The 14,414-nt window shown below is 40.6% G+C and overlaps 1 protein-coding gene across 8 annotated transcripts in view; it reads right to left on the reverse strand.

Moving 5' to 3' along the window:
• The window catches only part of SLC36A4 (solute carrier family 36 member 4), a 112,737-nt gene that overhangs the window by 70,740 nt on the left and 27,583 nt on the right, over positions 1-14,414 (reverse strand). For all 8 annotated transcript variants that reach the window (XR_013926075.1, XR_013926076.1, XM_080375611.1 and 5 more), the window contains one exon: positions 13,033-13,131. Coding sequence is in view for 6 of the 8 variants with exons in the window: in XM_080375611.1 (XP_080231737.1) it covers positions 13,033-13,131 (99 nt within the window). In the remaining 2 variants the exon portion in view is untranslated. The remainder of the gene's footprint in view (positions 1-13,032; positions 13,132-14,414) is intronic.

The following is a 14,414-nucleotide window of genomic DNA, read 5'->3' on the forward strand; positions in this document are numbered from 1 at the left end:
CAGCATAGGCAAAACAGACTCCACTGAAGGAAATTAGTTTAATTTATTACCATTCAAAATAGAGTAAGGTAACGAGAACTAAAACAAAAACTTAAGAACACCCATCTCCCACCCCTCCCTTCTTCTCAAGCCCAACTTCAATTCCAATTTCCCTCCCTCCTCCCTCCCTGATCGTCACGGAGGACCGGGAACGGGGCTGCGGTGAGCGCATCACCCGCTGTCTCTGCTGCTCCTTCCCCCCCGCACCCTGCCCCTGCCCCGGTGCGGGGCCCTCCCACGGGAGACAGCCCTGCACGGGCTTCTGCAGCGCGGGGCCTTCCCGGGGCTGCGGCTCCTCACGGCCTGTGCCGGCGGGGCCCCCCGCGGGGCGCAGCCCCTCAGGCCCGGCCGGCTCCAGCCCCCCCGGGGGCACCGGCCCTGCCCGCAGCCCGGCCCCGGCCCGGGCTCCTCCCCGCGGGGCCACGGGCCCTGCCCGGAGCCGGCTCCGGCGCGGCCCCCGCGGGTCACAGCCCCCTGCGGGCACCCCCTGCCCCGGGCTGCGGGGGGGAGCTGCTCCCCCGCGGGCTCCGTGGGCTGAGGGGCACAGCCTGCCCCGCCGGGGGCTGCCCTGCCCTGCCCTGCCCTGCCCTTCCCCGCGGGCTGCCGGGGAGCCTCTGCTGCGGCGCCCGGAGCCCCCCCGGCCTCCTCCGGCCCGGCCCGGCCCGGCCCTGCCCCGGGGGGCTGCGGGGCTGCCGCTCGCCCCTCCCGGCCCCCCTCGCTGCCGCCGCTGTTCCCCCCCGCGGGGGTTTTTCCCCTTCTCAGCCCCTTCTCCCCGCGGCGCTGCCCCCGCGGCTGCGGGGCTCGGCCTCGGCCAGCGGCGGGCCCGGCCTGGAGCCGGGGGGCAGCGGCTCTGCCGGCCGGGGGGAGCTGCCCGCAGCCCCCCGCAGCAGCCGGCCCCTGGCACCCCGGCCCCCCCAAACACCAAAACCTGGCCATACAAACCCAGTACAATCAAGTTTACTCATTAACCTCAATAATATCGCTTCATGCTCAGTAATGATTAGGTCAAAATGAAACATACTACATCTAAACGTGTCCCCGCATCAACAATCTCCTTTTAACATTGCAACCTTCATTTATACTGAATTTAAGGAAAAGATATGGAAAAAGAAATGTAGGATAATAATACCACTAGCTAAAGACCAGATCTTCAAATCTGAAACTGCTAATTTCTCCCTGCTTATCCCTGAGGTGGTATCAGGACTAGATTTGCCTCCAGCCTGCCCAGATGAGAAGCCTTTCCTACATTCCTTGGTCCAGGTGAGCCTGTCCCCTTTTCCAGCCTCAGCAGTGAGCCTTCCCAGGGTCAGGCACCCTACACAGCACTGTTGCTGTCACTGCAGGAGATGCTTCCCTTGGCAGAACTGAGCCAGGTTTTACATAGTACCCCTGTATCAATTATTCCAGACAAGCTGAAAAGCTCTGTACTTCACAGGTCTAACATGAAGCCAAGTAAAAACCAATTACACATATATTGCCCAAACTCCCTACTCCCTAAACTGTTAAACTGCATCAGGATCCCAAAGATCCATGAAGTGTTCATAAGGAGACAGAGGCTGATGGCAGTCAGTGCTTGTTCTGACACTATGTCACTGTTGGGTAGCAGCTGCCGGCTAGATTTTCACTCTACCTTTCTTCCCAGTCCCTGTACAGTCCCTGTTGCAATAACTTCAGAAAACCTAACATTTAAACTGCATGTGAAAGAGACATGGTTCCTTTCCCAAATCCTTTTTTTGGGGGGGTTTATTGCTTCCTTTTTGGAACACTGAAGCTGAACATGCTTTCTTGTACCTTTTCTGGAGCCAGAAGTTAATTCCACTCTTCAATTCTTTTCAATTATTTCCTTAAACAGCTAACACCCCACCTAGATGATTGAACAGCTTTGAAAGAAAAAAAAAAAAAACAACAAAAAATAAACCAACCACCACCACACCACACCTCTGATTCTCTCTGTCCTGCATAGTAACACCTTTTCTCAAAAGAGATGTCATGTCAATTCACACTAGCTCACACTAAGGCTTCAACGTTACTATATGCTTATTCAAACAGCCACTTTGCTGTAACACACAGTATCGTTCATCTAGTCCAATACCTCCCACACTCTTCAGACCTATAACCTATCACCACATATACAACCACTGCACAACCTAGTGATGTTGTCTGACCTAGTTGATGATGTCAGACATCTGACAGATGTCCCTACGGTCAGGGAAAACTTTGGGGAATTGCCTTCTCTCCCAGGCAAGATCACCAGGGGCAGAACACTGGAGGTGAGAGAACCATGAGATGAGTTAAGTTTCAGAGTTGCAAAGATATTTTTTTAAAAAAAGAAAAAACGACTTTTTTTTAAAGGGTCTTTTTCCTGCTTCTGATTTTCTGCTGTTTCCTTCATGCTCTTTTTCCCCCAGTTCACACTAGTCCCCTATCTTAGCCCTCAACACCTATGAAATCAGATATTTTAGTTGAAACTGATCCTTTTCATAATTTCTCATTTTCCACCATTTTTCTCCCTCCTCCACCTTTTCCTCTGTCACCTGCTCACAAAATTCTTCCTGTTGTTTTTGAGACAGTGGCACACGTTGCTACTATTAGCTTCCATGAAACTTACTACTTGATTCCTTTAGTAACTATCAAGCTTTGATTTCTTAATTTACTAAATAAGTATAATCCATCTTCCTCTCACCCTCCACCAAATAAACTCAAAAGTACCTGTAATTTACTGGAAAAGCAGCATAACTGAATCTCTGAAATAACCTGGTTCATCTACCATCATCCATTATACAGAGTACCTTCTCTTTCATTTCAAGCTGCATGAAGTAGGTATAAACATCCCCCAGGAATACCATTGCCTCCTCATTCCTGGCCTTGAAATTACTGCTCCACTCAGTCTTCCTTCAACTAAGCTGCAGGGGACTCTAATTCCCATCAAAAATCTCTACTGCATATTTTATATGACTGGACAAAAAAAAAAAAAAAAAACCAAAAACCAAACACAAGAGAATTCAGCCTGAAGATAATCAAATAAACTGTGATTTAAGTGTCATGGCCACTAAAAACTAATCCTGTAATGGATAACTTACTAGCAGACATGCTTAATGTTTAAATGCATACGGTCATCTTTCCTTTTTCCAAGAAATACTGCTAAAATGGTAAGAATAAAGCAATTCTCCATCCCTTAAACTTTTAAAATAAGTATTTCATGTAGGTGAGACAGCTAAACAGATGTTTTGATTAGATTAAGGTACAGACAACTCAAGAATTTTGGAAAATTAAAGCCAATAGAAATATTTACTAAAAAAAAATAGCTATAATCATGTCCTACTGTAACAAAATAAAGCTCTTTTCATTTAAAACAAAAAAGCTGAGGAAGCTGGTATCAAAGGTATTCAAGGTATGTAAACATAAATTCTACTACCTAACCCCCTAAGACAGAAGGCTGAATCCTCAGTAAATCAATGCAGCCCAGGCCTGGCCCACTCCTTGTCTGCAGGAGGTACCAGCGTATTTATTTGTTCACTGAAAGGTGAAACTACAACCCTGCAGAACACCGGGGAATGTCTGCAGAAAAAATATGGTTTCTCCAAGTCAAATTAGGATCATGACATATGTCATTATTACATTGCTATGTTTTGCTTCTCTGTCCTTGCACCTCTCCTCTTCCATTGTACAGAAAAGGTATTATTTTTAATTAAATTTCTGAGCAACAAGCTTTCTCAGTCCATGTCTTTTAGATGCATTTTTAAAGCTCACTCTCTTGAGGAAGATGCAGAACCTCACTGTTTTGCAACAAGTACAATAAACAAACTAACGTTCCTTAACAGATCCCTTATGACTGCAAATGAAAGTGTGTCTACTATTACCCAAGGAAAGATGCAAGCCAAATGGTGACTGTACATCCATTTTTGTAATGAAAGGTTTATACAAATAAATCCAGAAGACAGGTTCTCATTACAGAACACTGCCTTCTGAAATGTAATGAGCAATCCTAATTCACTCCAAAATCCCATCTTCTCGGGTTCCAGCAAAGCAGCTTCCTACTTGTTTCACCAGGAAAAATAATTACTCATACCCACAAAACATCAATCCATTGCCCAATTCTGATGGCCTCGATTTAACAACGCTTGAAGGAATTATATATATTCTACTTGGCTTGCCATCTGAATCTGACATTTTCTCCAGAAGTTATTTTTTCCTTTTAACTTTTTTAAGCTTGTTGTCCAACACAGAAAGCATTTTGCAAATCACATCTTACATTTTAATACGACCATCATCAAAACAAATAATCATCCTATTCCAAACAAAATCAATCTATCCAAAATAGGGAGGGAAGACACTGACTGATACTTGCTCTTCTTAGATGAGCAGAAAGTTTCATACACTTCCATTTGACATGAGAGCATGGCACCTTGACAGCTAAGCCACGCATCGCTGCTCCTGTGAAGTGCTAAAACAGCTTCAGTACAAGACAAGTTGAAGGATACACAACAAAGACAAGTTGAAGAATACAAAACATAGCACTTCCTACTATGATCTTCTTTCAAACACCTTTGCCATTACAATTTTTCCTTTTCACCTCTCCCACTTCCCACAGGATTTGTTTTCTGCTGCTCTTGACAGATCAATATCATAATTTTAAACCGCAATGTTTATTAGGGAGCCACTACTGATGCTTGCAAAGTGTTCAACAGCAAATGATTAGGGCTCTTTCAAATCAGGAGAACATGTATTCATAAAAATTTTTTGGGTTAGGAACACTATTCTTTAGTGAACATTCAAGGACATTACTGAGTGTAAAAGTCCTTTGACAAAAATCACAGGTCTATTAATATTTAGTACTTTGAGCCGATCAATAAAATCACTTTCTTTTTTAAACTGTCTCCATCATGCTTGATTGAATAAATGAAAATTATTCTATGAATTACAGTAGATTTAATCTACAAAGCAACTATGTTGGCCAAATATTTAAGAAGGAAACTAGAACTTAGATTTTAATTATTGTCACATATACACACACACTACAATGCTACCTTCAGCAATGAAAAGGCTTCCAGAGAGTGGGAAAAATCCTAGGGTAGATGGTGAAATTAAGATGCTGACAATTAAATGACAGATATTAAAGTCTAAAACTAAGGATACAAGCATTTATTCCAGTTAGCTGCTCTCTCCAGAAAAAAGTACTAACATTTTTGCATCTTCATAGCTATATTCAAAAGGTTTGTCATATAATGAGGACTTGTATTTAAGTATTACTTAGACAATTTCACACACTGCAGATAAGCACTCAGAACATAGCAGAAAGGAGGAAATCTTACCTGAGACCAATGCAAGTTAAAATAGAAGCAGCTTAGAAAGATTACAGAATAATGGGCTGGGGGGAATGAAAAAAATCTGACACCAGAAAAGCAAAGTAAATTACATAAAAATATTTCTACCTGAAATTATTTAACTATGCTGCTGAATTATACGTATAATTAGCATAAGCAGCATGCATCTCACTCTGGCTCTACTGCATGTATACTTAAGACAGACAAGTTTTCCATCTAAACCAGGGTCACGTCTAAACAGAAGAATTAGCTTTTGTGCCTCACTGAAGCCATGTATACCAGGCCCCAAAACACATCTCCCACGAGCTGGCAAAGCAGAACACGACAGCTTGGCATGCTGTCACTCTTGCTCTTTCCCCATTTCTCCAAAGTCACCGAATCACGTGATGATTAAGAAACATTTCAGGTGACCAAACAGTAAACTTAAACGCCATTATTTTCCTATTTGTGTAAATGCATGTGTATCTTAGGTTTTCTAAGGAAAAAGAAACATTTGAATGTTGCAAGCATCAAGTACGGGATGCGGCCTGAAAGAAACTTGTACTCAGAGTCTTCTGTTTGGAAGATTCACAGTCAATACAGGATGTATTAAAGTTTGAATATGCACAAACAAATGGTTCTTCAGGGTCAAAGGAACTTCCTCCATACTCAGGAAGTCCAGCATATTGGTAAGGAATATTTAACTTGACAAAGAGGTAATATCGAGTTGCCTGAGATTTTATCAACATTCAGCTGAATATGGCAGATTATGAACTTTTTGCAGTTTTGGATACAACTTCTTTTTTTATCTGCTATATCTAACAACATTCTCTATTTCACCTGCCCATAACCTTTTTCCTCCTCTCTCACATCAATCATCTTCAGAAGACATCCAAACCAAGTGATTATGTATAGTAGTTGTAGCCAACACAGTAGATTTTGCTGACACAACATTTACCACGTACATTCAGGAGCAGGTCATCTCCACAGTGATCGACTCTAGTCACCTACGCTTGTTTGTCCAAATGCAAAAACATCCTCTGAGAACTCCTACCTTTCCTATTTTGAGGAGACAAGCCTTTGTACCACCTCAAAGAACACCAAAGGAAATTGATACACTCCAGTCTAGAAATGGCCAAGTAGATTTAGATGATGTCATGCTACCTGTTAAATGTCTGCTTCTGACAAATCCAGTCTGGTCTTAAAAGACAACAGAAGAGTGTCATTTGGTTTCATTATTATTTCTTTTTAAAGGACAATACTAATCTGGCAAAAGAATTTTTGACAGTGAGAGGCTTTTATCTCAAAGCCACAGGCCTAACAAGCTCATCCACATCACTTTCAAAATCCAAATAACAACATTTTAAAATTGTAATCCACTTAGTTTTCTCTTTTTTTAAATCTCCTGGAATTGGTTAGCTGCTGCCTAATGAGATTCCAGAGACTGTCTTTTGCTATACAAATACCACCCTGCCTTCTACTGTGAAGCTGTGATATTCAAGTTTAAAAGCAGTTTGAACAGACATCTTCAAGTAATAGGCTAAATTATCAGAAGCCTAATTTTCCAAACCTGAAATTAATGTTGGAAAGTAACATTTTCTCTTTGCTAGGCTAATCAGTCTGCAGCAGTCAACAGGGGAAACAAAAAACAAAGCCACAAACCACACTTAATTGTAGAAACCATACTTAACTTAGTTTATTATATAGAACAGAGAAGAAAATTTATCTTTCTTTTTTAAATGTTATGGATCTATTTCATCCTTTTCTTGTTTAAATGTTACGAATCTATTTCATCTTCCTTCCCCCTGAAGCTCATGTTAAAACATCACTTCCACATTTGGATTTGGTTTTTATACTTCAAACAAGAAAGCCAACCAGACTTTCACTGCAAAATATTCATTAAGTGTAACTGTGTAACATTATGCAAAGCTATTACCTGCACATAGTAATGCTACAGGGATACGCAAGCCTGAAGGCTTTGCTTTTACACTCCTCTGAAAAGTACGCTTAAGAGGTTTAACAACATTTTGGGAACACTCAGGAGCACAGTCTGAAGTTACTTTTTAATTCAGTAACAAAAATCTCATATTTACTATAAAAACGACCTACTCACCTTTGGAATATGCAAGAGGCTCTCAAACACGGTTCTTACAAAACAATGTTATATGTTCTGTGAAAGACACATTCACCCCATTATACCACCTGCAGCTCCTGTATTCCAGAAATAGTGTCGGTACTCTCTTCTCTTCTGTGGCCTGAACACCAGCAGCCTTGTGATTCACCAGGCAGCATCAACTGGCACAGGGAATCCACAGCCAAAGTACAGAGGGAAAAGAAGCAGCTGCAGATTCTCTCACTCCCAGCAGAGCCCTCTACTCAAAAAGGTCCACTGAGGGCTGAATATACATTTTCTCCATCTCCTAATTAACATGTTATTCCTTTCTGAACCAACACCTTCACTTAAATATTAAAACAAAACCAAGTATCTTAAATGGTCTGTTGTATCCACTTAGGAGTACTGCATTTCAGTTGCTACTACCATTCTACAAACTGTACTGATGCCACTAGTCAATACAATTTTCACAAGGTCACCCTGATAATCTTAAAATCTTACAAGTGTTGAAATCCCAAACCAACTCTCACCACTATGAATTACAACCACCAGACTGACAGTACTGAGCTCCCAGTTGCTGTTTGCTAACTCAGCATTAAGGGATCGCTGGGTACCCCGATGCCAACTCCTCCTGTTAGCACACAGCAGCGATTACCACCTGGCCGCCAAGACGTTCACAATTTGCAGCAGGTACCTTATACCAATCAGCAATGACCCCACCTTTACAGACAACTCAAACATGGAGCAAAGGAATGAACAGCACAAGCAACACAGTGCAGCACTTTCTCATCCTGTTACAATTATCACTCCGTTTAGCATGCATTAACATTAATCACCCTTTTGACAGCGCTAACTTTACCTTTGCTGTAGCAGTTGTAGCAACAAATGAACAGCTGGCCTGGACTTTAGTCAAGTGACAAAACTGGTCAAATCTGCCCTCAAATAGGAGTTTAAATTGACCTTGAAGGCAGACATGAACAGCTCAATTCATCATATTAATATCATCAATTCAACATATTAATTATTTTTATTTTAATTAAAATATCTCAAAATGGTTTTATAGCACTGGCTGATGAAATGTTTAACTAGCTCTTAGCATTACGCAAGTACTAGTTTCTAGGCACTACCCTGGTTTATTTGAGATTCTGTATTTCAATTATAAATAGGCTGTCCTTCCTCCTTTGTTACAGATGCAAGTCAGTAAAATTAAGCTTTTTAAAGTCTGTTTATCTAGGGATCGACCAAAGTCAAAGCAACAATACTCCAAATTATTTCCATACTGCTGATTTTCTTATTACACAAGGACAGCTAATGAGTCCTAAACTAACAACAGGTTTTAACCAAAGCCCATATTAATACACTCACCGTCTAAAAGAGAAATACAGTCTCAAGATGAAGAATAAAATTCTACCAGGAATCTGCTGAATCACTGCACCTCCCTGAATCACATTCCCCATAGTGAACAGGATTTTATACTCCTCTGTTTACTTAGTCTCACTAATTTTAATAGAATTACTGAAGAACTACAGTCATACTTTAAGTGATGACAAGTGCTGAACTAGAAAAGAAAAAAAAAAATCAATATATAAAAAGTTTTTTAGAATAGTGGGATGAAAAAATAAATCAGTGCTAGAGTATTTCCCCTGCAGCCTACTGTTCAGTTCAAAGAAACCAGACAAACATGTTTCCGTGCTAAGCGTGGCATTTATGAACTGGCAATTACTATTTGTCTACATTAGCCACTCCCCTGATAATAAAAACAAAATCAGTTAAGTATCTCTGAAAATAAATCCTCCTGACTGCTATGGCTAAGCTGTACTGTTTTATAGGGAGCCTTATAAACCATTCATTCCTATACTTGAATTGTTGATCATTTAATATTCCTAGCAGGAAAGACCATATTACACAGAACAATAGTGGTGGAAAAACCACACCAAGGGCATTTTTCCACTTTTGTCAGGTTCTGCTTAAGATGATTTAACCAGACCAAAAATCTCAGAATTTCATTTGCTGTCCTTCTTTGTAACATTCATTAACCTGGCCGTTCTCAGATGAGAATTACCATAACATATACTTGGAATCAAGGAAAAGGAAAAATGAAGTGTCATAACTGTTTATGGCCAACTTATTGCATAAAATGAATCAATCATAATCACCTTCTCTAATAAAATTAAGACCTTAAGGCATCTGTTTATAATGTTCAGATAGATTCACAGTAATAAATCTTATTTGCAATATATTCCAGAATAAAATCTAAAATCAAGTCTCTAACAAGACCAAGATTATGTAAATCCATTTTGAGTGCCTTCATCAGAGAGAGCAGACTACGGAGCCAATCTGATTAAATGTGGGTTTTTTTTTTTTCCTTACCAGAACAGTTCAGCCACATGGATATAGGAACATGGTACCAAGGCGCCACCTCAGCTATACAACAGCAACTGACTATGCGAGTATTCTTGATCCATTGCAATGTGAATTAAAACACAGCAGCTTACATCTCAGTGAGGGAATTTTAAACTCACTTGTCTCACTTCACATTTGCAAGAGGTCACAAACACACATAGAGATATATCACAGTCCAATTACGATGGTAACTTACTGAGCTGTAACATCTAGTTATCAATTAAATCAATCACCAAGAATTGTATGAAATCTTAACTATGTAAAGTGGAAATGTCTCACTTTGCTTCACTCATCTTTTTTACTTCATGCTTCAAAAATTTTGTTTAGTCCTGATTATTCAAACCCATAAAATTATTTTTTCTTCAAATCTTCTCTATGGCGCATGCAACAACAGCATAAGAATGCACTGCAAATATTCTGCATATTCAAAATACCCCTGAGAAGCAGAGACATACTAATATCATTCTGCATATAACAAAGAAATATTAAGCTCTACATTTTCACTTTCAGATTAATTTTAATTTTTAAAGGTAGCCACATCATTTTAATGGTCTTGTGTAATGTACACACACACAAAGTATATGAAACCATAATGAACAAACATTTAATTAGTTTATAAACACCAGGAACAAAAGTAAAAAAACTGAAACACTTCATTTACTTTGAAAAGTAAATTACGATCAAGTAAGAAATTGAGACAGCCTATACAGAAATGCATGCAATAACTGAATAATGCTAGGACCTGATAATATTAAGCGGTATTTTTATGGTTTAAAGGTACAAGTCAAATGAAACCTACGTTACATGCTCCTGAAAAAAAAAAAAGGGAAAAAGTCTGGTTGTTACTAATGCATCTTTTAAGAATTCCAGGAATTCAATCAAGCAAATGCTCTAGGCAGTTCTTTAAAGGTTTACTTTAGAAGTCAATGTTGCTACTGCTGATATAAATTTAAGGAGCTGTCTAACGTGGGATCTAACATGCCAGAAAATAGTTACCATATACCAATTCCCTACCTATAATTCAATAAACTACCACTACCAAATGTTAAGCCTTCCACACTTCCCTGAAGCTCACAGGACTCTCATTTGGGATCTCCTGGCTACAAATACACACCTGCGGGCTATGCAGCACAGGAGCAAATCTAATATGACTGAGATACCTATCAGATCTCCCGTAAATGACTCGCGTTTACCCACACACAGTTAAGTACAGTCTTATCCACACAGGCTATACAACTTAAGAGCAACAAGCTTAGCATAGTCCAATCTGTCTTATTGACTGTGGAGTTTTTGCCCAAGACTTGTAGCCATCAAACAATCCCAGACAAGTGACAGAAGGAAAGATGTCCAGATACACACAGATATATGGTAGCTAAATCTCTGCATCAGTCATCTCAGTTTGAGAAGCAGTCCAGAACAGTTTGAATGAAGACTCACAGTCACTAGATCCACGTATCCCATGTGTGAAAACACACTTTTGTAACACAATAGGAGTTAAAAGGTTCTCCTGTTCAGCTCTTCTAGCAGTTATAATGCAGCAGCAAGGTGAAATATTCTGGTTCAAGTCAGAGCTGACAAAAGAGATTTGAAAACTCTTCTGTAATGTCAATGACAGACAGTCATTTCAGGTTTAATTGCATGCTGCTTTGCTGTTGTTTTCATTTGGGTTTTTTCGGTGGTAGAAGAGTGAGTTGGTGGTTTGTTGTTTTAGTTTTAAGTATACAGTAACACTTGCTGAAGCATGTAAATATATTAGTAACAAATAAAGTGTCTACAGTAATTTCTTCACAATTTAAAGACATTATGACCTCCCACTCCCAGAAGCCTCTTCAGCTGCTTTTTAAAATATGCCATGTGAAACAAAAGTGCTAACTTGCAAACTTTGCTAGCATGAGATGCGATCAGAAAGCCCTTAGAAACAGCAGTGAGCAAGATGTTACAAAAGATCCACTTTTAAAAACTAAATTTTCAGAATGATAGATCTATTTAATTGACACCTTTCAGGAAACAATGAGGAACTGAGGTTCACTGTCAGAAGGCCATGAATCAAAAAAAATATTCTGAAACTTCTATCCTTTTACTTAGCATCGACATCTCTATCAAGTCAGATCTATAGACAAGTTTGCAGCAAGAAGAATAACACATTTCTAATAAATTACTTTGTGCTCAGTGATCCCAAATGAAAAGGAGGATTCTGAATACGTTTCTATTTTTACACACTCATCACCTAAAACTGAGGTGCTGAATTTTTATTATAGTATCATCATATTATTAGCTGAGTATTATTTTATTATATACCATATTATGATGAGAGTTACTATTACACTAGTGTCTCAATCTATTTGGAAAGAAAGGCATTCTTGTAATTCGGGAAGCTACTAAGTGTCCAAGTAGCAATCAGTATTCACCAAATTCCCCTTTGATGGGGCTGTTGCTTCTCAATTTTTGCCTTATTTGACAAGGTAAATTAACCCTTTTCATACCAATATGGGAGATTAGTGCTTCAACAAAATCAACAAAATAACAACAGGAGTAAAACTGTGTTGTGGTTTAACCCCAGCCGCCAACCAAGCACCACTCAGCTGCTTTCTCACTCCCCCCCAACCCAGAGGGATGGGGAGGAGGATTGGAAAGGAATGTAAAACTCAAGGGTTGAGATAAGAACAATTTAATCGGTAAAGCAAAGCAAGGAATTCATTCCCCACTTCCCTGGGCAGGCAGGTGTCCGGCCATCCCCAGGGCAGCCGGGCTCTGTCACACGTAACGGTTACTCGGGAAGACAAATGCCGTAATGCCAAATGTCCCCCCCTTCCTTCTTCTTCCCCCAGTTTATATACTCAGCATTACGCCATATGGTATGGAATTCCTCTTTGGCTAGTTCAGGTCACCTGTCCTGGCTGTGTCCCCTCCCAATGTCCCATGCCCCCCCAGCCCTCTGGCTGGCAGGGCCCAAGGAACTGAAAAGTCATTGATTTAGTATAAACATCACCCAGCAACAACTAAAACCACCAGTGTCCTGTCAACATTGTTCTCACATCAGAGCCAAAACACAGCACTGCACTAACTACTAAGAAGAAAATTAACTCTATTCCAGCTGAAACCAGGACAAACTGCCTGTAACCCATCGTCTAGCACAGATTCAGGTATTTTGAAGAGTCAATAAAAAGCACTTACCACAGAGATTCCTTCAAAAGCAAATATTGCAGTCCCAAAAAACAGTGGGTATTTCTTCCAGTCAGCCACAGGAGGCAGTTTTCGAGGATCTGCTATACCCTGAAGAACACACAGCAAAACAGTGCTATGTAAAACACATGAGCTGTTCCTACAGTTTTGATTGATGCATTATGCTACAGGAAAGAAAACTCAATACATATGGTGTATACATTGCTATTTACAATCCCTGGTTTCCCTCCCAAATTTGGTACATATTTATAGCCACCTTCCCACTCACCCACAGATCTTTGCACATATATTTATTCTAGGTTCACATTACTGACACTAGAAATTTACATATTTAAAGTATCACACTGGTGTGTATGAATGAGCGTCAGCTAAAACTAAAGGGGAAGCTCACATCTTAAGCTTAATCGTCTGCAAACTTCTCAGAGTACTGCATTTTCTAATCTGCTTTCATACTGCACAGATTTTCTTCATAATCATAAGGGACAGTAAAAGAAAACCTTTTTAACAGAAGCTGAGTTCCTGCAGAACAATTAATTATTGTCTCCTCCAATCTCTTCTATGTAATTTCTTCTGCCTCCTTGCCCAGCCAATACCTCTCGCTGGCTTTTCTGCCTTCCTCCCCATCTGCTTCCTACTTGTCTCATAACACGTGAAAGCTTTCTCAAATAACAGCGGCACTCACCACTTACCTACATTGTGTGCGCAAGTGATTGTCATCACTTTTCAAAAATCCTAAGAAAGAAAAATTTAGAGGTTTCTACATGTGATTTTTTTTTTTCAGCCATGTGCTAGCCTTGGCTGGCGTAGACTTGATTTTCTTCATAGTAGCTAGCATGAGGCTATGTTTTGGATTCGTGCTGAAAATGTGTTGATAATTTAGGGATGTTTTAGCTGTTGCTGATCAGGGCTGACACAGAGCCAAGGCCCCTTCAGTTTCTCACACCACCTCACTAGCATGTAGGCTGGGGGGGCACAAGGAGCTGGGAGGGAACAGCCGGGACAGCTGACCCCAACCTACCAAAGGGATATCCCATACCGTATGGAATCATGTTCAGCATATTAAATGGGAGGAAAAAGAAGGGAACAGTGGGGACATTTGGAGTGATGGTGTTTCACCATTACGCATGACGGAGCCCGGCTGCCCTGGGGATGGCCGAACCCCTGCCTGCCCGTGGGAAGTGGTGAATGAATTCCTTGGTTTGCTTTGCTTGCGTGCATGGCTTTTGTTTTACTTAATAAATAGTCTTTTTTTTAAACCACAAGTTTTCTCATTTTTACTTTTCAATTCTCTCCCCATCCATCTTGATGCAGGAGGAGTGAGTGAGCAGCTGCATGTGGCTCAGTTGCTGGCTGGGGTTAAACCACGACAAGCC

Source organism: Falco punctatus (assembly GCF_963210335.1).
Source record: "Falco punctatus genome assembly, chromosome: 2".
NCBI classification, from domain to species: domain Eukaryota; kingdom Metazoa; phylum Chordata; class Aves; order Falconiformes; family Falconidae; genus Falco; species Falco punctatus.